Raw genomic sequence first — 25,921 nt, 5'->3', positions numbered from 1 at the left:
ATCATCAAGCCTCTTGGTTACTATATTTTTTTAAAAAGCCTCAATCGAGTTAGTGAGACATGATTTCTCATACATAAAGCCATGTTGACTATCCCTAATCGGTTCTTCGAGGAGAAAGTGAGGACTGCAGATACTGGAGATCAGAGCTGAAAATGTTTTGCTGGAAAAGCGCAGCAGGTCAGGCAGCATCCAAGGAACAGGAGAATCGATGTTTCGGGCATAAGCCCTTCTTCAGGAAGGGCATATGCCCGAAACGTCGATTCTCCTGTTCCTTGGATGCTGCCTGACCTGCTGCGCTTTTCCAGCAACACATTTTTAGCTCTAATCGGTTCTTGCCTATCCAACTACATGGAATCCTGAGGGACAGGATTTACCTCCCCAATAACTTATGTCTGATGTCAGGCTCACCGGTCTATTGTTCCTTGGTTTTTCTTCTCTCTCTCTCTCTCTCTCTCTCTCTCTCTCCCTCTCTCTTATCTGATTTCACCTAGCAATTGCCTCCCTAGCTTCCCACAGAGTTCTAGGTACACCTGATCAAGTCCTGGGGATTTATCCACCTTTTGAGTTTGAAGACATTCAGGGCACCACCTCTGTAATATGGACATTTTTTTTTCAAGATGTCACCATCTGTTTCCCCACATTCTGTATCTTCCATGTTCCTCGCCACACTAAACACAGATGTAAAATACTTTAGTATCTCCTGCAACTTCAAATGCCGCCTTGCTGATCTTTCTAAAGAAGGGCTTATACCCGAAACGTCGATTCTCCTGCTCCTTGGATGCTGCGCTTTTCCAGCAACACATTTTTCAGCTCTGATCTCCAGCATCTGCGGTCTTCACTTTCTCCTAGGGGCCCTATTCTCTCCCTAGTTACCCTTTTGTCCTTTTGTTTACAAACTCCCTTTGGATTCTCCTTAACCTTATTTGCCAAAGCTACCCTATGTCCCCTTTAGACCTCCTGATCTTCCTCAAGTATGTTTCTACTCCCTTGTACTCTTCTAAGGATTCAATCTACCTCTGGTGTCTATATCAGATATATACTTTTTTTTTCTTAACCAAAATCTCCATTTCTCTAGTCCTCCAGCATTTCTACACCTACAGCCTTGCCTAACACAAACATAATGTCTCTGGACACTTGTTATCTCACTCTTGAAGGCTTCCCATTTTCCAGCCATTCCTTTACCTGTGAACATCTGCCCCCTATCAACTTTTGAAAGTTATTGCCTAATGCCATCAAAATTGGCCTTCCTCCAATTTCTAACTTAAACTTTTAGATCCTGTCTATCTTTTTCCATCACTATTTTAAAACTAATAGAATTATGGTTGATGGCCCCAAAGTACTTGACCTGCCTTATTTCCCAAGAGTAGATAAAGTTTTGCACCTTCTCTAGTTTTACCCACATACCGAATCAGAAAATTTTCTTGTATACATTTAACAAATGCTTCTCCATAACAACCCTTAGCAACGATCTGCTCAAAGCAAATCAAAGCCTTTTTTTTGCCAGCTTTTCACCATGGCTTCACCTAACTCCATCTGCTCCTCTCTACAGATCACTATTCCACCATGCTTTTCAGCTTCCACTCTCCAAAACTCACTTTTTCCCAATTCTGGTGTGCTAGCTTGCATAAAGTCCTGACCCGTCACCTGTCATATTAGTTCACAGACCAATGATGTCTCAAATTCCAAAATGATTTTTCCTCTCCTGAACATTGCAACCTCTTCAAGCTCTACATTTTTGAGAATTCTGTGCTCTGACAGTTCTGGAAGCTTGTATGTCCTGAGTTGCAGAAAGCCAAGCCTTTGCAGCAATGGCTCTAGCTGTCTCGTCCCCAAGTTTGAAATTCTCTTGCTCAATCTTTCCACCTGTGTCCTCTTATGTGGTGCATTGTAAAGAGCAGAGGGCCCCAAAGCTGTTCTCTAATCAGTGAGAAACAACTGGTGACTGTTTAACCTGTAGATTGCCGCACCTCCAGTGAGGGGCAAGGTTGAAAAGCTTGGGACCTTTGTGGTGATCTCAATCAATAAGGCAATTGAACCCATATCACAAAGAAGACCTCCAGCCGACTGAGCTGCTGATCAATCCCACCTCTTAAAGATGCCTCTTCAATTCTGTTTTCAGTCATCCATGCTAATACTATTTCTTTGTGGCTTAGTGTGAAACTTTGTTTGGTAATGGTCCTGTGAGGCACTTTGGGGCATCTTAATGCATTAAAGCACTATAGAAATAAAAGTTATTCTTCTGCAGAGGTCCTTAAGATTGTTCTGTGATGAACATCATAAATGCATTTTGTGTTGATTTATGTTTAAGTTTCTGCCAAAGGAAAGGATGTTAAGGGTAGTTAATTACAAAATGAACTCCAAACGTAATGCAAAACAAACCACAAGTTCAGGAAATAAACTGTATTGATTACAAGTTTTTAAACTCTGCTCATCTGGTGGATCATCAACCTCCCCAGTGAGGCTGGTAATAACCAAGTGGAAAATTTGGATTATGACCTAATCATGACTGTCAGAAATCTTCTAAGGAAAAATGCGTCAGCTGCTGACTGCAGCAGCAAGTAAAGACAAAGTGCTCCTAATCTGTGAAAACTTGTTAGGATGTAATGACAACACAAGTTAACTTGAAAAAGGTTAATTAGGTTTTAAGTTTTTATTTCTTCAAAAATAATTTTTAAAAATACCGGATATCTGTGTGTACAGGAAACCTGTGGTTATTCACTTGAAGAGCTCACATATTTATCGTTTAAGTGGTACAGAAGCGCATCAACAGAAAGGAATTCATTGCAACAGTTCCTATTCCTACTCCAGAAAGCAGTGTTGGGGGAGAAATGCCAGTACCTAGCTCTTCCTTGCTAGGGCCTGTACTCTTCATTGTTGGGCACTTTCTGAGCATTGCTAGTGTCTGGTACTTTCATAGTCAAAACACAGGCAGAGAAGGTGAGTATTCTTCACTTGGTCATGCATGATTCAGATGGAGCAGGAGATTAATCATACAAATAAACTTTTTAAAAATCTTGCCTTCACAATGTTGTTGCACTCTTGCCTGAAAGCAAGTTCCACTGCTTAATTGGAATTTTACTAATTGTGAACTGAGATGAGGAAAAGATCTTTTTCATTTGGAATGGGGTTGCAGTACTGCAACGTCATAGTGTTTAATGTAACTGGCTTAAGCTCATACTTTTTTTTGCAGAACAGCTTAGTGCTGTAATAATTCCCCAGTGAGTTTTACTTGATTTTAAAAATGGTCAGTTTGGTATAACTTAGTCACCAAATTGTTTTGCTAAAATTATCAGCAGGAGGAATGAAATTTGAAAACACAGATCAATTACTCCCCTTCATTTTTTAAGATAGATCTTTTGTTTTCTTAAATGTTTTATAATGCACATAAAGTCAGTAGGAATGTAATCTAGTTGCTGATATTGCCAGTGCTGAAAATGATTATTTGTGACCCTTTATAAAGAACCTTTTACTTGCCCATTGCTTAGTTTGCTTTTAAAAGAAAGCAATAATGAGGATGATAATATTGCTTAAAAGAATAGCTTTGTAGAAGTAATGAAGATCAAGGATGGGAGAAAACTGAATTTTATGTGCACAGCTGAGCTTGAGGCATTCTGGGTGCTTATGTATCAGGTGACACACCAAGTTAATAAATTGTGAGGCTAATATTGTTGGTTTGGCTATAACATGCATTTCTTCATCGTGAATTGGCTATAACGTGATTGAAGAACTTAGACCATTATTTGTAAATGTGAACTTGCATTACCTGTATTGGCTATAAGGTGATTCTGGTTCCATTGATTTACATGGTGCCGCTATTATGTGATTTTCTTATAATGGGGATTTGCACAGAAATGGCACTATCACATTATATCAGAACAGACTGTACCCACATTAATATCATGAGGATTTGCTGCTTCTGCAATTAATTAAATAAATAGACAAAAAGTCAATTTGTTTAAGATATTGATTTATTTGCAGTGATTTGATTTGAAAACCGGATCGTGAATCAACATATTTTACCCATCAATGTTATGGTATTCGCATTATTTTGCTAAACACTTGGTGATCGCACGTTGCAAGCTAACTGCGAAGAATTATATTGACTTCTATTTCTATATGAATATTGTAAAATACTATGAATTCTAGAAGTCTGAAATTAAAAGGCAAAATGTTGGAGAAACTCTGGTCTGGCGGTATCTAAGGAAAGAGCAACTGTTAACATTTCAAGTTCAAAGACTCCACTTTGGAACTGATGGGATGTGGAGAATCATGGTTTTTATGCTGTAGGCAAAGAGAAGAAGGATTTCTGTTTTCCACTTTGACTAACATGAATCTTTGAAGAAATCTATTGTTAAACCAAATCCCTTTAATACTGCAGTACAAATCATTTTTGAGATGTTTGAATATTTGGAATTCTTCCATATTGCTGATGTATGTTTTTTTTAAAAAAAATGAAACTAAAGTCATTCAAATCTCTGAACTGTTAGAGTATTTCTGGTCAGAACGGAATGTCGCGTTTTGTTGAACAGAATAAAGATTTCCCCCTCATTCATTGCTGCTATTTGTTACCTCCTTGAAAACTCCTCATTTAAGTATGTATCCTCTTTCACAGCATCTGCGGTGCACTCTAGACTTTTTTTTTCTTGAAATTTCTGTTGCCAGTGTAGCTTAATCACCAGAGAGAAATCAAGTGGTGCAAGCTGGTGAATTTCTCAAATACTTGAATTAGCAGCACCCAGAGTGCACGGTTACCAGAGATGAGCAAATTAAATGAGTATCTCAGGATCCAAAGTTTGATCTTCTGAGTGATGTTAAGAAACCCTAGCTGCAGCACACTCTTTTAAATCCATCTTAACTGAGTTATATTAAGATGAGGATTTGTTTAACTTGTTAGAAATTGGTTTTCAAAATAATTTAAGTTCATAATAATGGTAAAATCAGGAGAATTGTTTTCATTCCATAGAAAACTCTCATTTTGAATCTTGGATGTTGGCTCAATGAGTTAGGTTGCCTGATAATTGCAATACTAGTGACCCTCCAGTTAAGATGATAATTCTGATCAACACTTTGTATTTTTAGTTACTAAACTGAAGAGAAATGGAAAATTGAAATTTCAGTTACTCTGTCCAAGCATTCTTAAAGGAAACAACCTGCAGTCATTGCAATCTACTTGCCCAAGCTAAATTAAAAATGAAAATGAAATGAGCTCTGTCATCTTTTGAATGTCAATTTCTAGACAGATTTGAATGTTCCAATATTTTAAAAACTAAGTTCCCAGCATTTCTGTTAAGCAGATGGAAAGTGAGGTCAGGGGTTCAGAGTGTAATCCTTTGAAATTGTTTATCATAAAAGTTATTCCAGGTTAACGTCCATAGTGCAGATTTCTGGATGTTGGAAACAAATTGATCAATTGTTAGAAGTTTAATTAACTTAGGAAGGGGTGTAAATACAAACAACTATAAAATAATATCAGGTAATTAAAAGTTCATTGTGACTTGTATAAAAATCCAGTTTCCATCTGCTCACTTTGAAGTCATCCTTTTATTACCCTCAATTTTTCAAAAGTATCCATTAACAGTTTCTTCTTCACCATCCATGCTGCCTGTAATTGCACAAGACAAGTGGAAGTAGCTGTGTTTTTCCTGCACAATGGCCAATGACTGTGGTTGTAGGAAATTCCTCCATTTTCTACCTCTTTCCCTGGAAAATAACTTGCCTTGGAAAAAGCTTTATAATTTGTTCCCTGTTGATTTAATTTGATTTGAATTTCCACTGAATAAGAACATGGATTCATAGAATCATGGAATCCCAACAGGGTGGAAGCAGGCCATTTGGCTCACTGAATTCACACTGTTCCTCTGAAGAGCATTCCGTACAGACCTACCTCCCTGTCCTATCCCTATAACCCTGCATTTTCTGTGGCCTGTCCACCTAGCCTGCACATTCCTGGACATTATGGGCAATTTAGCATGGCAAATTCACCCAAACTGCACATCTTTGGACTGAGGGAGAAAACTGGAGCACTCAGAGGAAAACCATGCAGACATGGGCAGAATGTGCAAACTTCTTACAGACAGAGGGTGAAACTGAACTCTTATCCCTGGCACTGAGGTGGCAGTACTAACCACTGAGCTGCTGTGCTGAAATTGAAACCAGTGATTTTGCTTCGAATGTTAGCAGACAATGAAAGCAATATGTAGTAAATGAAGCTTAAATGATAGTTTTATAAATTCATTCATTGGATCTGGGTTTGCTTACTTGGCAGCATTTATTACCTGTCTGTAGTTGCCCTAAGGGCAGTTAAGAGTCTGCTTAACTGATGAAAATGATAGACCTGCTCTCTTTATTAGGGCAGCATATGTCTAGAGTCACATGTAGGCCAGACTGTTTAACAATAGTGGAGTTCCTTCCCTAAGGGACATTAGTAAACCAGATAGGTTTTATGGCAATTGAACATATTTAGGTGGTTTATATTAGGTTAGCTTTTTTAAAATTAAAGACCTTTTGTGAATCCAAATTTCATCATTGCCATTGTGGAATTCAAACCTATATTTGTAGAAAATTAGTCTGGGGTTCTGGATTACTTGATTGTGCAGTGACTTTACCACTGCATCACTACCACCTCTACTCTTGTTTTTGGCAAATAATACAAGTTAACCCTCCATGTGCCAAATGTTCTAAGTACATTTTACTGTAAATTCCATTTTCTGCACCATTGCATTTCCTCTTACTATGACAAAGTAGAATTACCTTTGGGAAATTGGTTCAAATTAATTCAGTCAGAAGTCTATTGCACTTATTTAAGGAAGTGGTTCAGGAAGTAGTTTGATACCTGGAATATGCAGGTTTTCTTATGAGGAAAGGTTGGACAGACCGAGTTTGCTTTCATTGGAGTTTAAGCGTGAGGAATGACTTGGATTGAAATAAGATTCTGAATGAATGGTTCTGACAACCTGGGAAAAATGATTGTTCTTATCGGTGAGTTCAAAGATAGGGAACACTATTTCCAAAATTAGGAGTCTCACATTTAGGACAGAAATTAAGTGAATTTTTTTGAGGGTTGTGCAATTTTGGAAATCCCTGGCTCAGACAGTAGTGGAGGCAGCCTCATTGAATAAAAGCAAAATACTGTGGATGCTGAAGATCTGAAATAAGCCCCAACACTGGAGAAATTCTGGGTCTGGCAGCATCTTTAGAGAGAAACAGCTCGTTTCAAGTCCAGTATATTTCCCTTTAACTGGAGACTTTTGAGGAAAGTCATAACAATCTCTAAACATTACCACTCTTTCTCTCTCCATAGCTGCTGCCAGACCTGCTAAGTTTCTGCAGCATTCTGATATTGTTGTAGGCTCACAGAGTATATTTAAGGTGGCGGTAGAAAGATTTTTATAAGAACTAAAAACTGCTGGAGGAACCCAAGGTTTGGCAACATCTGTGGAAAGAAAGTAGCGTTCACATTTTGAGTCCAGTGACTTTCCATGAGAACTGACAGCAGCTTGCAAAAAGTGGTATTTGTGCTGAAGACCGTGAGGGTGTGGAGAGAAGATGGGCGGAGATGGAGCCCCGAGAGAGCACAAAATGAAAGGGATAGGCAGGCGAGGGAATTATAGATGGTAAGCCAGGGTAAAAGAACAGCTGAATAAGTGATACTGAAGGCTAAGAAGAGGAGAGATCGGTTTGGCTGTGCTGAAACCAACCTATTTCATGACTGGGCCATGGTGTGGGGTTGATAAAGAAATACATGGAAGAAAATGATCAGGCTCTAAAGTTATTGGGCTCGATGTTGACTCCTCAAGCCTTAGGGTTCCTAAGGGAAAGATGGGATGCTGTTCTTCCAGCTTGTGCTGAGGCTCACTGGAGCACTGTAGTTAGCCTGTGATAGAATTGTTGATATAGGAACATGGTGTATTGATCTGGTAAGCAACTGGAAGCTTGGGGTCATCTTTACAGATACAACATTGGGTGACTGCTTTGCAGAACACCAATCTAGATTTTGTGCTCCCAGGGTAGAAGAGACCACATTGTCATCAGCGACTACCATAGACTAGATTGAATGAAGTGCAGCTAAATTGCTGCTTCATCTAGAAGATGTCTGGAGCCTTGGATAGTGAAGTGGGAGGAGGAAAACAGGCAGACAGTTTCTGTGATTGAAGTTTGTTTTTGTTTTCCACCAATCTGCTCATCCCTTCTTTTCCCCTACCCTAACCCCAATTTAACCATAAATAACACATCTTCAGAACTGACAGTAGATAGAAAGAGTCACCAGACTCAGAACATTTAACTCTGCATTCTGTCAGCAGATGCTGCCAAACCTATTGAACGTACACAGCAGTTTGTTTTTGTTCCAGATCTCTAGCATTCAGTTTTTAAAATTTTTTAGTTGAAAGCAGGTTGTTTGGCAATGGATGCACTTAGGGTGGAGTAGGTAAAATTGGCTGAATGTCCAACGTTTCCTAATTTATATGTTCATATAACATGGAGATGCAAAATGAGTTAGTATATTTGTTTAAGATAAAATCATGCTTGAGGGCATTTCCTAGCTATTCTGAAACTTTGCTAAAATTTCAATTGGAAAGTTTTTTTTTTAAACCAAATGAATAGAGTTTAGTGAAGCTTTTTGCAACACTAAAGGTAAAGGATAGGATGCAGTAGGGCAAAATCTCAAAGTGGAGTATACATTGGTTCTGTCCAAAAAACTAAGTGATTGTGTAAAAGGTGCTCCATCACAGTGTACCAACAGCTTTTATTAGTTGCATTGTACTTCACTGCTTTGCAAGTGGGAATACAATTAAAAGTTTTCAATTTGCTGAATATTGAAAACTGGCTGGGGGGAGTGGTGGGAAAAATAGCTGGTGCAAAAACACAACGCAGAGTGATTGGGCTAGATTGGGAAGTTTTTCTTGTAATGTCGAGATTTTACGTAATACGAATAAGCAGGACACAACACTGGAGATGGGTTTGGTAGGTACCTGTGTGCTGAAACAATGAAGAATGCCATGAGAAATTACAAACTGATAGAATGAGGACTTATTGGAAGGAGAGAGTGAACTAGAAATCAGTTGTTCATTAACTGAAATACTTTGTACACTTCTGGTTAGCATATTACAGTTGTATTCTGATCCTTGAGATTGGAGATCGCTGAGCTTCAAAACTGGGAATCTAAAGCCAAGCTAAATTATCATAAACTTTTTTTTTCCAAACAGTAGAATGAGTATATGGAAATATTGGTGGTAGCTATCTTGGAAAATTCAAGAGTTGGTTAGAATTTTAGGCAGAAGTTGTAATTTTGAAGACTGTTGGATACCAAGTATAGGATCTGAGTTTCTTTTAAGTTTTAAGCTGAAGCAGACGGACCCTCTAACTTTTTAGATCCTGCTCACCTCAGTGTTCAGAAGAGGAATTGTAATGATTGCTATTTAAGAAAAAACGTTTCTTTCTTGTTTATGTGCTTTGCTTTTAATGGGCAGACTGAATTGTAGAACTAGAATGATAGTTTACTGTCTTCACTGTCTTAACACCACTGAAGGAAGTAGCATCTGGTTTGGAGGGGGAGGGGTAGAAGGTCATGAGAAGGATGGAGTGGTGTGGGCAGAGCAAGGGAGAAGTTGGTAGAAAATGTCCGCTGGTAATTTCTGTAGGCATAGTATCTGACACCACGAGGGCTCCTTCTTTTATTCGTGTTTAGCTCATTCCGTTAGATTCACTGCCTCTATTTCTGTGAATCATTTTCAGCTTTGAGGAAATGACGTTAGACTGCCATGTTTTAAGGAGGTTGATCTGACAGTTTATTTGAAGCAGTGCAGCACAGATATTGCAGCAGTAGCAGGTGAATACAGGAGAAAATTATAGCTGTACTAGATTTAAAGGCTCCCTGGCAAATACACAAGCTGCAAAAGATATTTATAGCTCCGAACAGTTTCTGCATGTTATCAACATGAAGCAAGAGAAAGAGGGAAATGATTTCAGTCTGCGTATGTTTCAGTGCCTTCTGTATGTCTGATTCAGTTCAGTAATATGGGTCACTGGAAAATTGATTGCTGGTGAAGAAAGAAAATGCATCAGTTCTTTTGAGTTTTTAATTTGACTGCAGTTTTTTTTTGGCAACTGGATGATTTGAAACAAGCCTGGCTGGACTTTGTAAGACAATACAACAGCTGTAGGAATGCGCAGATACAAACAACAGTTTATCTTTTTACTAAGAGACTTGCTTTAGTTGCCTCTGTTGCTATAATTTCATTTTGTCTTAAATCAGTAGAATTTATTTTTTGAACTTTGGATTCAAAGTGTGCATGTCACTAACAGATATGAATGGCAATGAGCCACACATGCACTCTTTGAGTTGGCAGTTTGCAGACTGTTAAGGTATCAGAAGATTGGGAGAAATCCTAGCTTTTCAGGAAGTGGTTCACGACCTACCACTGTATATTACACTTGGCTCATTGCATCATAACAGCATTCTGGTGTGCTTCAAGGCCTCAAACTTTCAAGACGAGAACAAAGCATAATGTCAGCTACACGTGCTGGTAAAATATGGGGTCTCTACAGTAATGACAGGGAGCTAAATGCAAGCCTGGTTTCCTTGATGTGCTGCATGGGTCAGTATGATTTATTTGTTTAAATTCTATAGTCCGTAATAATATTGTACATGAAACTGTTATTATATTTCAAGCAATAAAAGAAAACTATTAGTCTTTACCACTGCACAATTTAAGTTGGAAACATTTTTATAATGTGTAGCATTGTGTGCTGATAACTTTTTTTTTTCCTTAATATTCATCGCTTTCTCCACCCCCCCCCCGCAACCCCCAATACCACATGTGAAATTCTAGTTGAGTGCGTTGATCTATGAATCTAAAACCATGACTGTAATGACTACTTCATCCCTTTTAATGTATTGAGAACTTTCAAGATTAAAGTTCATTAAAATGTACAAGATACGTTTGCCATTCTAGTACTAATATTTCCTTTACCTGTTCTAATCACTAAAACAAATGGTCAGTCAAACGTCACATCACAGTAGTGTAATTTTTTTTCTTGCAAGTCCTAATAGTGTATTCACTCATGGAAATTTTGAATTTCATTTATTTCATAGATGAGTCCTTGGAAAGTGCATCCTATTTGCGTAGTAATAGCGAAGAGCAGATTTGTACCAACAATTTCTCCATAATGGGCAGTGACTTCTTAAATCGGGTAACTGTAGCTGGTGATTGGGGTAAACCATTTCTTCTCACTTGGAGGAAATGTGAAAAATAAGACATTTTAGTTGTTCTGTTGTTTTGAGCTACTTAACAGTTAAGTTTCTATAAATACCTGCCTACCTTAAATAGAGTGGGGCACCGAATGGAAACAAAGGAAAATATTTATTTTGTTAAAAGCTGGGTTGTGTTGATGTTTAGTTATGTAAAAGAAAAAGCATGCTTCTACCTTATTTTTTGACATTGATTTTGGGATACAATTTTGTTCAAACAGACATTATCATTCTTATAGCACTTAATAGCAGTCATGCTCGTGGTCGACACCATGAGAAAATGTTGAATAACACATCACTGCAGAAATTGACAAATCTCTGTATAATCTGTGATATTTAAAATGATGGTTTGTCAATTTGTCTTGTGTTGTTTATTTAGTTACAACTAAAACATTCAAAATGAGGCTAGACTGTGAACTGAATTTTGTTTCAGGTTTTCACCAGTATTTCTGGATAGTGGGAGCATGCAACAGAATGGTATTAGATTAAATATGTAAAAATCAGGATTGCAGTAGCTGTGAAATATATGCTAGCGCATATTAAGTACACCATTCCGTAGGCTTTTTAAACAACTCCTGAGTTTTATGATGGCTGAAAATGTGCAGTATTGAACTACACTCTTGGCTATTACATGTTACTAATTTTGACCAATTGTGCCCTTCTTGATTTTTCGTGATATCACTGTCTGCTTCAGCGTCTGCTTTAGAAGCATCAGCATGAGGCCTAAGCTTGCACACTAGAGTCGTCATCTTTTTTAGATGAAATGTTGAACTGAAGCCTGTTTGCTGTCCCATGCAGGTGAACAAGATATTATTCTGAAGAAGAATAAGGGAACTTTCCACAACATTCTGGCCATTATTCATTCCTCCTCATCACATTTGGTCATTATCACATTAATGTTTGTGGACCCTTGCGCATATGCAATTGTTGCCATATTTCCTACAACAATCTGTGAATGCACTTCATAGGTGGTTAATTGTTTCTGGACAGGCCAAGGTTGTGAATGCCCCTTTATATAAAGGCAAGCTTCTGCCTTTCTTTACAAGGGATATTTACCATAATCACTCTGAAAGATTAAGAATTTTAAAAATATTTTCAAGGACTCTCAGTGGAATATACAGTTTTTATGGTAAAATGTAAATATTGTAGATTGAAGAAGAAAACTTCAAAGACCTAACTTTTTTTTGCTCTGTTTTTGTTTTCTAACCTGCATCTTTCTCTAAAGATGGGGGTCTATTCCCCACTGAGCATTCTCCTTTAATTATACAATTGAAGTCCGCAATCTCTTGTTGCTTTGGTGCTCCAGTGAACCAAATGAATTTTAACTTCGTGCACTAAACTTATCTTAAACTTCACAGATTAAGATGGTTTCTTCAGTTTTGTAACATTTTCCTGAGTCATTGACTTAAGGACATTGATTAACTTGCAGTAATTGGCTTTCTGTTATCTCAGCATGACTTGTGCATTGATATACATGGAGATTTATAAAGATTGGTCTCTCAAATATTCTTAAGTCCTTCAATTTGTAAATATGACATTCAAGAGTCAAAATAAATTGACACCATTTCTAGTTTGGAAGCTTGCAACATGTGGACTTCTCTTCAGGTGTAGTACAACTTGGAGGAAATGAGAACTGCAGATGCTGGACATCAAAGCTGAAAATGCTGGAAAAGCGCAGCAGGTCAGGCAGCATCCAAGGAGCAGGAAAATCAACGTTTCAGGCATGAGCCCTTCAGGAATGGCTCCTTGGGTCCAGTTCAAAACTGTATTTTGAAGATGCCCAGATGGTCTATTGTGTCTCCTGGGAATTTGTACAAATTTTGCTTTTAAGTATTAGCACATTTTCCTTTAATACTAAAATGAATTCCTGTCTGCTGAATAGTTGCTCTGGGCTTTCGTTGAAGTAGGTGTGCATTGCTTTTCTCATTTCTTCTTTCTATATGAAGAAGTAAAGCATTGCTCTTGGCAAAACAACTTAGAACTCCATGTTACAGTACAAAGTCTAAGACTAATTATAAAAGATTAATAATATCTGACTATATTACAGAAATTCCTTCCTTACATCACTAAATCCATTTACCTCCCTTCTGTTCAAACTTTGTTTGAACCTGTTTTGTTGAGAAAGAATGTTTACTTGGAATTTTCATGAGATAAATTTGTGTTCTAAATGTTTTCTACAGAAAACAGTTCTGTTGTATGTGTTTGAGGTTTAAACCATATTATTCAATTAATAATCCATATCAATCTTGATTGCAGTCAATTTTTATCTCCAGAATAAAGCAAAAGTACAAGGTTCCACCTTTTTAATCCAACAAATAAAACTTTCTTCTGTAAAATCAAAAATGTTACTTGGAGTTTGGGTTAATTGACCAGTGTTGTACTGGTGCCACCTCTTTAGTGAGCAGATGTTGAGATACAAATTTTCATTGCCCAAATGAAAGGAACAATCAGCTTTCCAATTTGGAGAATTTGAACATGCCTGTGGCCTAGTACAATGAATGCTCAAGCTGTGCTAGTAATTTGCATTCTTGGTATTTTAATTTGAAGACTTTTTGATTTCATCATATTAGCCTTTTAAAAAATTGTTAATTTTCTTGATTAAAACATGTTAAATAATGATTCCTAGTTTTATTTGGTTTGGAGATCAAAATTGGATCGATCATAATTGGATCGATCGTAAAGTTATCAGTCACAATCTGTATAGCTGCTGTGAAGCCTCAAGACAAATGATATGAAGTGCAGTTAAGAGTACATACATGTGAGGTTACAGTTCTGGGCCAGTGCTTTGCACTTTACATAGTAATCTTCCAAAGTGCAATCTTCTGGCAAGCACCCAAGAGTTACTAGGCCATGGGGATCAAATGCAAAAGAATTGCTTGGCCTTTGATCTGTCAAAAACAAGTTGTTGGATCTAATGGTTTGTTCCTTTTTCTCAAAATTCTTGTGCTGAGAACTGTTTTAGCTTCAACGTGCAAAATATTATACTACTAGCTTTTGGGGGAAAAAAAATTAGAATTCATCGAGTGTTGTCCACATCTAATAATTACAGGGTATGATCTACACATTTCATATGTAGTCCAGTATATATGATTGTTGTGAAACAGGATTTTACATGGACGTCCCTCTTGATAAAGCCTGTTGTTTTGCTGGAGTGTGAGGCTCGTTAGACAAGGATGTGTTAACCTAGGTTATGTCTAGTTGTGAATTACGTGCTTGTAAGTAAGGATAACAACTGGATTGTTAGATTTTTGCTAACTTTGGAATGTACGGATTTGAAGATAATCACAATTGAGGAGAAAGGCCTAAGCAGGTATGATTATTTTACAAATATAGTTTATGCTTATGAACTATATAAATGGCAAAAGACCTACAATTAATTTCTGGTTCTTTAAAAACAACTTGTAACACGTTGGATGTGTGATAAGTTTTTGTTTTCCAATTATTTTGCTTATGTTTTCAATTAATATTTTTAAGTGTAACCTTTTGTGGTAGGAAGTCAGATGTAACCCAGGTAGATGCCAGGTAAAACAGCTTTTATGCAGCATTAATATTGTATCTTACCTAACCGTAGAACTCAACTGCATTGGTGAGAGATCTTGCTATTGCCTGCACTAGCTATCTCTCTCTTCTAGGTAAAATTCTCAATTAATGCCAAAGCGTTTTTGCTTAAGAAAATAAGTTACTGAATTAATCTTGGAATAGGCATGAACATTTATTGAAGATCTGAATTTTTCTCTCCCAATTCTCTTGTGGGTTTAACATGAAAAGTGTTCTCATTTAATGTGGTACATTTATATCTGTGTAGCTATATGAAAAGACATAGGCTGCACTGAAGAATGTTTTTGTACCTTATTTTAGAAAGGTATTTCATACTTTTTTGAAAATAACATTTTGTAGTTGGGACACCTATTTTCTGTGATTTTTGTGGAAAACAACAATGTGAAATAGAAATAGACAGTGACCATGGTTAATTGAGCAGTATTCCTATTTTAATTTGAAGCCTTCAGTGCTTCATTGTTTAAGTAAATTTGATTGTAACTATTATAGAGAAGATATTGTAGAGGAAGTAAAGCATCTGTTGCTTATGCTTTTTCAAATAGTGCAATTTAAATCACTTGAGGGTAAAGTAACGTTTTTTTTTGTTTATACAGATGAGCGTGACAGAGTGCAGAAAAAGACGTTCACAAAATGGATCAACAAACATCTCATAAAGGTAAAATTATTTAATAGCAACATTGAGAGGGTTCTGTTATGCTTTAGATCTATTTTCAATCTAGCAGCAATAAGTAACATTTACAGTTACACTAACATTTATAATTACACAAACATTTTGTTTACCTTTTCCTGTGCTAAATTTTCATCTTGCTAATGATTATATGTTGCCACCATTCTCCATAAATCCATTTCGCCTCCAATATTCCTTGTAGTAATAAGTGTAATGTGAAATTTTACAGGGGACTTGCATTAGAAAGATTTACATTTAATCAGGTTCGTTACTGTGACAACTTTGCTACATTTCAGACATTTTGTTGCTGATGCCAATAAGGCAGTTCACGTTATTCACAACGTCCATATTCATCAGTGAAATGGCAAAGTAGTTAATCAGTTGTTGGAGATATTGATTGAGAAGGCAAAACATTTTTGGTCAGACATTGGTGTCACAATTGCTGATTGAAAGAGGTTGCAAAAATTTAATCCGTCTGAGTATATAATGTGCGAGTCTTTTTACCTGGGGTTTTCAGGGTCTGCAAGGTAATTGGACTCTTCAAGGTTATATTGCTGTTCATCATCAGACCTAGATTTTTTTGTGTTTTTGAACATTTTAAAAAATCAAAATGCACATTTCAATGACCATTAAAATATTGGAATGCATTTTGTGATGTAAGGGGTGTATGACTTCAATATATTTTCGCATTATTTAATGTCATCGGTGAGGAAATGGAATATTGGGAATCTCATTGGATTAGTAATCCAGAACCCCAGGTAAATGTTTTGGGAGCATAGGTTCAATTGCTATCATAGCAGATGGTGAAATTTGATTTAACAAGGAATTTAAAAAAGTTAGTCTTTGGCAATCATGTGACCCCTGTCGATTGTTGCAAAACTCTATCTGGCTGACAAATATCTTTTTGAGGGAAAGACATCAGTCCTTTCCTTGTGTAGCATGCAGATGACTCTAGACCCACTTGTGTGTTGACCCTTACCCCTCTATTGGAAATGAGAGATTTGCGAAATATGCTGGCCTAACCAGTGGTGACACCCACAACCTATGAATGAATATTTTTAAAAAATTGACTTTGGATTTTGAGCTAGTACTAGAGAGTTTGGTCTTTTTCTTTGAAAGATATTAATAATTGACTTGTAAGAGTTTGTGTTACTATATGCTAATTTATTTAAAGAAAGCAGACTGAGGGGGCTAATTCATGGAGCTTAATGGGAATTGGTTTGTATTTGGGAGAGTTCCCTAGCAAACAAAATAGAGTGGTGCATCAGGCTTGCAGATAGATTCTGGGATTGCAGGATGTAAATAGCTTGGAAAAAATGCTTTTCTGTTTGGCAGTTTTACAAAAGTTGGTGAAGCTGGATGTGCAGAACAGTTGCTTCTGAGAAGTTGAGGCCATTTAGAACTCTTAAGGAGGTGACCTCCATGTAAAGTTCATTTAAAGTTCCAGAACAAAAATGTGAGATTAAAACCCAAAGGGGTCATTAGAAGTTGTGAATGTCTGAGCTTAGTTGTACGAAGACTATAGAAAGAGGCCATCGGCTTCTTGAGATGGGGCATTAAAGCCACAGCAATGTAAGCCTTATAGATGTGAAATAAGGATTCACTGTGGTATGTTTAAAGGAGTGTCCTTGAGTTTAATTATATTTCACTGTTTTCAAGTTTTAAAATGTGTTGTGTAAATATTTTGTTTTTCTATTTTTATTTCACTTGCAAAACATGTTCTATTATCAAAACCAAAGCTGCAGTATTGTGTTTATATTTTAGTAAAAGACCACCTTGTTACAACCAAAAGAAAAAATAAAATATGATCATCAAGCCAGATTTCTTCACCTGGGAACATGACAAGTTTTTTGTGATTTAAGCAGTCTTCTAAGCACGTTTTTTAGAAAAAGAAAGTGAATTTAGACCAATATCTGCCATTCTTTTTGACTACAACTTCAAAACATTCACAATCAAAATTTTTGGACAAACCTGTGGTAACATTGTTACTTTGTTTCTATACTTTTTCAAAACTGTTTCTTCATGCCCAACCAGTGAAATGCTTTACGCAATTGCCTATGTTACACAAACTACCAACTTGGAGACATAAGTATCTTTGTAGGAACATTTGGAACTGGAGTTGGCATAGGTCGTTCAACCTATCGATTTTGCTCCGCCATTCTGATCTTCAATACCATTTTCCCAGCATGCACATGTTCCCAAAATATTAACCGTATCAAATGGAGCGAATCTTTATCTGGATGGGTACATGAAGAGGAAGGGTTTAGAGGGATATGGGCCAAATGCTAGCAAACACGCTTAGGCTAGATTGCAATGTCTGGTCAGCATGGGCATGTTGCACCGAAGAATGTTTCTGTGCTGCATGATTCTATGACTCTCTAAATCTGTACCTAAAATGATTTTTAACCCCGAAGTAACATTGTAATTATTTTGAAGGACTGTCTCCAGGTGCTGATTACTAAGCTCACATCTCTATCTGTCTTTTCCTTGTATTCCTTAAGTAAAATCCTTTAATGGTGTCTGCTGCTAGGTCATACCTACAGACTCTCTGTAGACTGAACTTTAAACCCTCAAGTATACTGGGTGGTTTTAGTCAAGATGGGATGTAAAAACAAACCTCCCATCTGAACACAATTTGCCCACTTCTGGCTTTCTAATAGTAGTGGACTGGTGGTTAGTAGCTCACCTCTCCTGAGAAGGGAGGTTGGCTTCATATTTAGCCCATGTTGCATGTCAACACCTGGCAGTTGAGCTCTCCCAGACCACAGGATAGCTGCTGGCTGAAGGGAGGCACCTATAAGTCTGTGGAAATATGTAGTGTGCTTTTGTAAAGACCTTTTGGTTTTATTCTGTATTTTGGATTGTAGTCTTAAATGGAAAAAGGGCTGTTTTTAAAAGCAAGTACAGTGGGGATTACTGCAATTTTTTTTACAATCGGGTTGCCAACACACACTGTTTTGTGCTGCTGCTTCGTTCAGTCACTGGGCGGGAAGCTAGATGTCGATGAGGTAGCATCGGGGGGAGTGTGTGAATTTGGCTGGCAACAAGTAGCTGGTTTGTGGAGTAGTGACCAGTTGATAACAAAAGCTGTCTGCCTGCTAATAACTCTGGCTTCTGGTTACATAAACAAGTTATGGTAGTGAACAATATGGTCAGAAGCCTTCGGCCCTCTGGAAGGGGAAATAGTGTATCCTTTTGTCGTGGAAAATATCTGAAGCCTGAGGAAAGCTAGCTTATTTTCCCTCGCCTGTTGCTGTAAACTCTGCTTTTAACCAACAAGTTAGAGGGTCTATATAATTTGTGAACTAGTTGTTCTGTACCTCCTGCAAGAAAATGAAAAATCCCTGGATAAGAGGGATTAAAGTACAGCAAGTCTTGGCAAGCACAAGGATCATCTTGGTGAACCCTGTGGGCATGTGCCATTGAGCATAGGCCATTATCCTTTCACCCACAGTGGTGCCTTTTTTTTATTGTTGTTGTCAATCTGTGTGTTCATGGTGAGTCTTTTGGGGGATTTTTATAAGGGGATTAGAGTTTTAAGAAGTAGAATTATAAGCCAATTGATAATTGTTTACCTGTGGTGAGAATTTCTAATAAATAGTTAATCTTAGATACAGAACCCTGATCAGTGTCCTGAGTTAGCCAGGGTATAAGCAGCCAGGTAAATAGGGAAATTTTTGTGTGCTTCGATAAAACCTTTAACTCGTGCATCAACTCTGGAAATAACGAGGCTGGATTTCCAGTTTGCTACCCCAGTGAGACGTAACCCCTTACAGTGCTGCCAATTGGAGTGGCTGTGCTTCCATGCTCTCGCTCTGTCTTCATCCAAAGATTATCCTGTGGCTTGAAAATAAAACTGAACTCTCCCTTTAATGCACCCACTAGCAGCTGTAAGACTTTCTTCCATTGTAGCCTGTTCCATAGTGTTGTTCCCCTGATTAGAAGCCAAACCTAAGTCCGTGCTACGGTTTTAAAAAGTGCTTTCAGGGCTTGTTTCTGAACAAGTGCTGATCGTTACAGCATGTCCCTGGACCCCAAATAGCACTAAAGCATGTCACCAAGCTCTAAATAGCTTTACAAACTATCTTTCCCGAAGATATTCTGTGACCACAGACATTTCCATAGGATATGAAACTACTGTATTATTTTAGGAAGGGGTATGAATTGTCACTGTGCATTGCTTGATAAACGTTTGTTCACTTAACCACAGGAATTGAATATCCTGTATCTTTCAAGCCTTTCTTTTGTTTAATCTTTTTGCTGTCACTATCTTTTAGCTTACAAGACAATATAATTGGCAATTGCAGACTGCCCTACTTATCCTCTCAAATACAGCAAATTCTCTTACAATTCAATTGCCCTGGCTATGTTACCGAATAGAAACTGTGGATCGATCATGTTTTAGGATTTTCTTTATCACTCGTTATTTCCTTTTATGGAAAGGATGAGCTGTCATGAAAGTGAGTTTTCATTAATTTGCTAGAATACATGTTCAACACATGCAGTTCTTTTCTCTTAAACCTATCAATTTGTGATTGTGGCTCGCCATTTACTTCTGGCTAGGACAGGCCAGATGTCCCATTCCAGCTCATGAAACCAGGATAGCGCTCTCCATATTGAGAATAGCAGGGGATGACTTTTTTTTTCCCCCAAAAGGTAGTCCAAGTAACTGGTTTTGCTGGCAAGCTTATTGGTAAATGATTGAGAGTGATAAATCATTTGAGGTAGCTCTTTCTGCAGGTGGAAACTGAAGGGTAAGGGCAAATGCGCACTTCATCAGCCATTTGTATCTGGTGTGCATGCCTGGCTGAACAAGAAAAACTCATTATCTTAAGACCTGTGCAAGATGCTGGGGCTACCTATGGGTATGTTGAGCACTCTGATGAGAATATCTAAAGCTGACCTAGACTACATGTTAATCAGAGTTGATGTTTAAACTTGTAATCCCTTGAGTTGTGTTTATACTACTTTGTTTTGAGAGTGAATAGACTGCACTTAAGTTTTGTTGCATTCCTGGTTTTGTCATGCTTCTCCTTTTTCAGGGACATTCCTTTTTGACAATTGGAACTGACTATCCTTTCTTCGTGTGCCATTATTCCACTGGGTATTGAATCCAAATCTGTCGCTACCTATTTTGTGAGCAGCATGTACCAAATTAAAGTGGTGATTTTTGCCCCCTTCCATAGAGATGATGATTTCCAATATAAAAAGACTCTTAAGCCCCAAAAGAGATTAGTTAGTTCAATACAGACCAAGAAGGAAGTTGGCCCAAGAATATACTTCCAGTATATGTAGTTCAGTTTTCTTTTTGCCTATTGAGCAATTTGAGGAAGTTTTTTTAAAAATCTTCCTTGTATATTAGACAATAAGAAAACTATGGAAATTGTTTGAAAATTTCACCAGTTTAGAAATAAACTGGCCAAAATTAGAGGCAGACCTGTTTCTGACATTATTACTGCATTGCATCTGCAAATGGTGGTTTGTTGAAATTACTTGCTTTAGGCAAAGAATCTAGGCAAAGAACAGAATTTTGAGAATATTCATTTGTTCTTGTGTGCATATATTGTCAATGGTTATATGTTATGTTGCCTTTTAATTTTACATGCATTGCTCCCTTAAGTAGAGCTTCACTCACTTGTGATTACTGTTTTTTCATCTTGGTCTCTTTAACCATAGGTATCTGTATTCGTCTTTATAGTGTCTCTTTAAACACATTATATTTGTGTGCAAACTGAAAGAAAGGGGAGACTTAGCCTGAATCTTGATAAGGTCCCTCCTGGCAGGCTGCTCAAAGTAGGAGCATGCGGAATACGAGGCAAAGTGGCACATTAGAACCAAAATTGATTTGAGAGTCAAGACATAGCGCATGATGATAGAAATATGTTTCTATGATTTGAAGTCTGTTCCTAGTGGGATTCTATAGGGATTAGTACTGTGGCCTTTGCTGTTTGTTTTATTAATAATTTGAGCTTACATATAGGGAGCATGACAAAGAAGTTCACAGGTGACATGAAAATTGGCAATGATAAATAGTGAAGAGGATAGAGGTAAGCCTGCAGGAGTACATCAATGGACTGCTAGCAGAACACTGACAAATATAATTCAATCTGGAAAGGTGTGAGGTAATGTCCTTGGAGGGCTTTCAAGGCAATGGATTAGACTGAGTATTAAGAGCACGGAAAATATTAAAGATCGGAGGGACCTTGGTGTACAGATCCACAGATCCCAAAAGCAACAGGGCAAGTAGATAAATGGTTAAAAAGACCTATGGGAGCACTTGCTTTGTTTGCTCTTGTCTTCTTTGCCTCAGCTATGTTATGTTGGACCTGTATGAAATGCTGGTTAGGCCAAAACTGGAGGACTGTGTGCAGTTCTGATTACATTATAGGAAAGATGTAATTGTAGTAGAGATGCTGAGTTCAAAGGAGATTTACCAGGATGCTGGGAGATCTGATCTGTGACGAAAGATTGGATAGACTAGGTTGTTTTTCCCTGAAGCAGCAAAGGTTGAGAGGGGCCCTGTATACTATTTTGAGGAGCATAGGATGTAGAGGAAACTGGCTTTTCCATTAATAAAGGTTTCAATAACCATAACCGTTAAATGGTAAAAAGCCAAAAGGACAGCTGGAGAGAATCTTTTTTTTTGAACTTGGAGGGTGAGGGTGGAACTTGCTGCCTGAAAGGATGGTTGAATCAGAAGCTCTCCACATTTAAGTGGTGTTCGGATACTGACTTTCCATCGTGTCCACAGCAATGAGCTGAAAGCTAGAAAATGGGGTTAATGTAATCAGATCTTCTTTGACCAGTGCAGACATGATAGGCCGAGTGGCTCCCTGTTGTGCTGTAAACCACTTTGAGTCTGTAAGCATAACTTTTATCAATGGAAAGGAAATTGGGCAATAAAATATTCAGCCACCTGCAATATATAATGGGTTGAATGAAACAAGTTGTTTTCGGTCTAACATTGTGCATTGAGGCAGGGTTAAATAGTAATCTCGTTGTATAAGATCTACCTGAAAATGGTAATCATAGAACAACTGATTTCCTTGTTCAATTTGAAAGTAATAGGCTCTGGTTCCAGACAAAATTTGCATTTAAATAAAGTTAATTGCATAGGTATTAAGAAAGAGGCTAATAGGGTGATTAAGGTAAAAAGATACATAGGTTTTAAAAAATGGGAAACAGCATTTAAAGAAACAATTCAAAATATTCAAATATATGTTCCATTTGCGATTTTTGACAATATTTGTAGCTTCGGTTGACATTCAGGTTGGTCTCAGTTGGTTGGCCTCCAGTGAACTGCTGGTTTTCTGTCCCGTTTTCTATCTGTGTCTTGGACTGTTATGGCGGGTAATATCATCTCGGGTCCTTTTTCCTCCTCCGTTGGTAAATCGGGTCCAAATCAATGTGTTTCTTGATGGAGTTCCGGTTTGAATGTGAGGCCTCTAGGAATTACCGTGTGAGTCGTTGTTTAGCCTGTCCTAGGATGGACAGCATTCAAACTGGAACTACAATAAACATATCAATTTGGATCCCATTTACTAACCTCTGAGAAAAAGGACCTGAAATGATACCTCCTGCTGTAACAGACCAAGGTACACAGATAGAAAGCGGGGCGGAACACCAGCACTTCACTGGAGGCCAACCAACTGAGACCAACCTGAACCTCAACCGAAGCTACAAATCTTGTCAAAAATCGCAAATGGAACATATATTTGAATATTTTGAATTGTTTCTTTAAATGCTGTTTCCCATTTTTTAAAACCTACATATCTTTTTACCTTAATCACCCTATTAGCTAACTGATTGTTACCTAGCATGGTGACGAAACATCTGGGAATAAGCCTACCAGTTCAGCGAGCAAACTTGCAACCTCTGTTCCATTTTGAAAAAACCCAAAAACTCAGGAATAAAGATCCGTCCATGGCTTGTTAAAGATAGTATTTGAATTTAAAAGTATGATGCTTTAATAGTGGAAAATATATTAAGCTTGAAGTGTGTTTCAGAAACTGGCGAAAGGTCACCAAAGAATTGATAAAAGGACAAAATAGAATATGGGCTCAAACTGTCTAAGAATATAAATCTCTAGGAATATGAGTTGTGATTGAGAGGTTCATTGTTATCATTAGAGATTTTGATTTTAAAATAGAGACATATGGACCTTGGTCATTTCTGTGAACTTTTTTTAAAATATAAAGTCATTGGGAATAGTAACCTAACTACATTTCTAGAAAGCATGTTGAACACTATACTGTTGCTGTGATGGAATGTTTGTGCTGCTGCATGTAGGACAGATTTGAGGTCATCATTATTTATGTATTTTTTATTTCGGTTTTGAAGAATCCAGAGCCCAGTAAAGAGAACAGTTATCAGCTCAAGGGAACCATTCAGCCGAGCAGAAATGGTTTTAGTTTAAGGAGCTTCCAGGCTGGGAGAGTCTGTACACCATCTGAGAATTGTCAGAACTGAAAAGGTGTCAGCTGTCAGAATTGAAAAAGGTTTATGCCAGCAGACTCTGAAAGGAGTTACAAAGCAGTCTCAACTGCCCAAGAAAACTGGAAAGAATTAGTGAATGAAGAAATTTAGTAGTGAGTTAGTAGTGATATTTCTCTGGAATTTGAGTTCTCCGTAAAAGATTAAAGTCGGGAAACAGGTTGAAGCTTTGTTTTATTGTTTGTGTTAGGACTTTTGTAATTCCTACATAGTTTGTTTTTTTATGTGTAAAAGGCTAATGTTCTTTTGCTTATGAATATCTACAACTTTGTGTGAATCTCTGTGACTCGCCAATGTGCAATAATAACTGAAAAATGAAACTTGTTCGGTTAAGCCAGATTTCTGAGATCCGGCCATTCCAGTGACGTCTTTAATTGCACTCAACAACAGTTTTTTTTTCAGGAGGAAAGTGGCAAAAGTAACCCTGAGAAATCATCACTGGGAGGATGCTGCCTGAACTGCTGTGCTCTTCCAGCACCACTAATCCAGAATCTGGTTTCCAGCATCTGCAGTCATTATTTTTACCTGAAAAATATTTTGTCTGTCTTCATGGTAGACAACAGAGCTTTAGAGAGTGAGTGAGGGAGGGGGGAATCAAAGGGCTACTAAGGGAGGAAATTGTTTTTGATTTGTCAATATCCCCTGGATTAAAAGTGGCCTGGAAGGGTTAGACGCTACCAAATGTAAGACCATGGGGTGGCATGATGCCTCAGTGATTAGCACTGCTGCCTCACAATGCCAGCCACCTCAGTTCGATTCCAGCCTTTGGCCACTGTTTGTGTGGAGTTTGCACATTCTGCCTGTGTTCTGTGTGGGTTTCCTCTGGTTTCCACAGCCCAAAGATGCGCAGGTTAGGTGGGTTAGCCATGCTAAGTTACGGATTGTCTAGGAATGTGCAGGCTAGATGAAATTAGCCATGGGAAATGCAAGGATACAGAAATAGGGTAAGGGAGTGGGTCAGGATGGGATGCTCTTTAGAGGGTCTGTGTGGACTCGTTGGACTGAATGACTTGCTTCCAAACTGTGGAGAGCCTATGATTCTAATCCATCAAGGGCGAGTGACAAAGCAAGAAAACTGCAAGTCAGGATGCCTGGAATTAGTTCTTGGTAATATGTTGTAATCTTTTATCAGAGGTCATGACAATCAATAAACTTAGAAAATCCTTGTGTGATTAGACAAAATTGACATAGATTTATGAAAGTGAATTGGTAACCAATTTAGTATTTTGAGGGTCTGCCGTTTAGGGTAGATAAAGTGCCACAAATTGTTTTGGTACATTTTGATTTCCAAAAAGATTATAAAAAAAGGTGACCCATAAAAGCACAATATGCAAGTTAATAGCGCATGCATTTGTGGAAGAAGGATTACTTGACAAAGGGCCAATTTTTTTTATTCACTTGTGGGACAAGGGTGTCACTGTCTGGCCACATTTATTGCCCATCCATTTAAGTTCTTTTTCCTGAGGTTCTTGCACACTTATTACAACTGCAAAATGCCAACTTCTGTGAACAAGCAAAATTTATTAAGCACGGTACAGTACAAGCTTAGGTGAAACTCTGAACATTCCTTACCATGCTTGCAAGGCATGTCCAGGGATGTGTCTGTCTGAACAAAGGAAACAGTCCATCCTTTATACAAAATCGTTACATCACAGTTAATGCTCAATCATTCCGTCAGTCACATGCCACTCAAGATACAATGCAGTGACCACCTCACCTTCAGAAATAATGTAATGCAAATCGTCAGTTAAAATCAGATATGGTGTGAATTGTATTTTTTTTTGTGACCACGGGGGAGTAATCAAGTTCTACCTGTTATGTTCTTATTGATTTATGAATAGGGGATGAAAATGTAAATCATCCCTGAATGGCGAAGGATGAATGTAAACCTCCCACATTCCCAATAAGGCTTAATTGCAGATTTTTTAAAAATTCAAATTTCACCATCTGCAGTG

General features: G+C 37.7%; 1 protein-coding gene across 14 annotated transcripts in view; it reads left to right on the top strand.

Annotated features, from left to right (window-relative positions):
* Positions 1-25,921, top strand: part of macf1a (microtubule actin crosslinking factor 1a) — a 599,180-nt gene that overhangs the window by 206,562 nt on the left and 366,697 nt on the right. For 13 of the 14 annotated variants that reach the window (XM_072548450.1, XM_072548451.1, XM_072548439.1 and 10 more), the window contains exon 2: positions 15,400-15,461. In XM_072548450.1, the coding sequence (XP_072404551.1) occupies positions 15,400-15,461 (62 nt within the window). Of the gene's footprint in view, positions 1-10,370; positions 10,596-15,399; positions 15,462-25,921 lie in introns of those variants that run through there. The other variant, XM_072548441.1, reaches the window with a different exon arrangement.

This window comes from Chiloscyllium punctatum, chromosome 27 (genome assembly GCF_047496795.1).
Source record: "Chiloscyllium punctatum isolate Juve2018m chromosome 27, sChiPun1.3, whole genome shotgun sequence".
NCBI classification, from domain to species: domain Eukaryota; kingdom Metazoa; phylum Chordata; class Chondrichthyes; order Orectolobiformes; family Hemiscylliidae; genus Chiloscyllium; species Chiloscyllium punctatum.
This window is presented reverse-complemented; position numbering and strand designations above follow the sequence as displayed.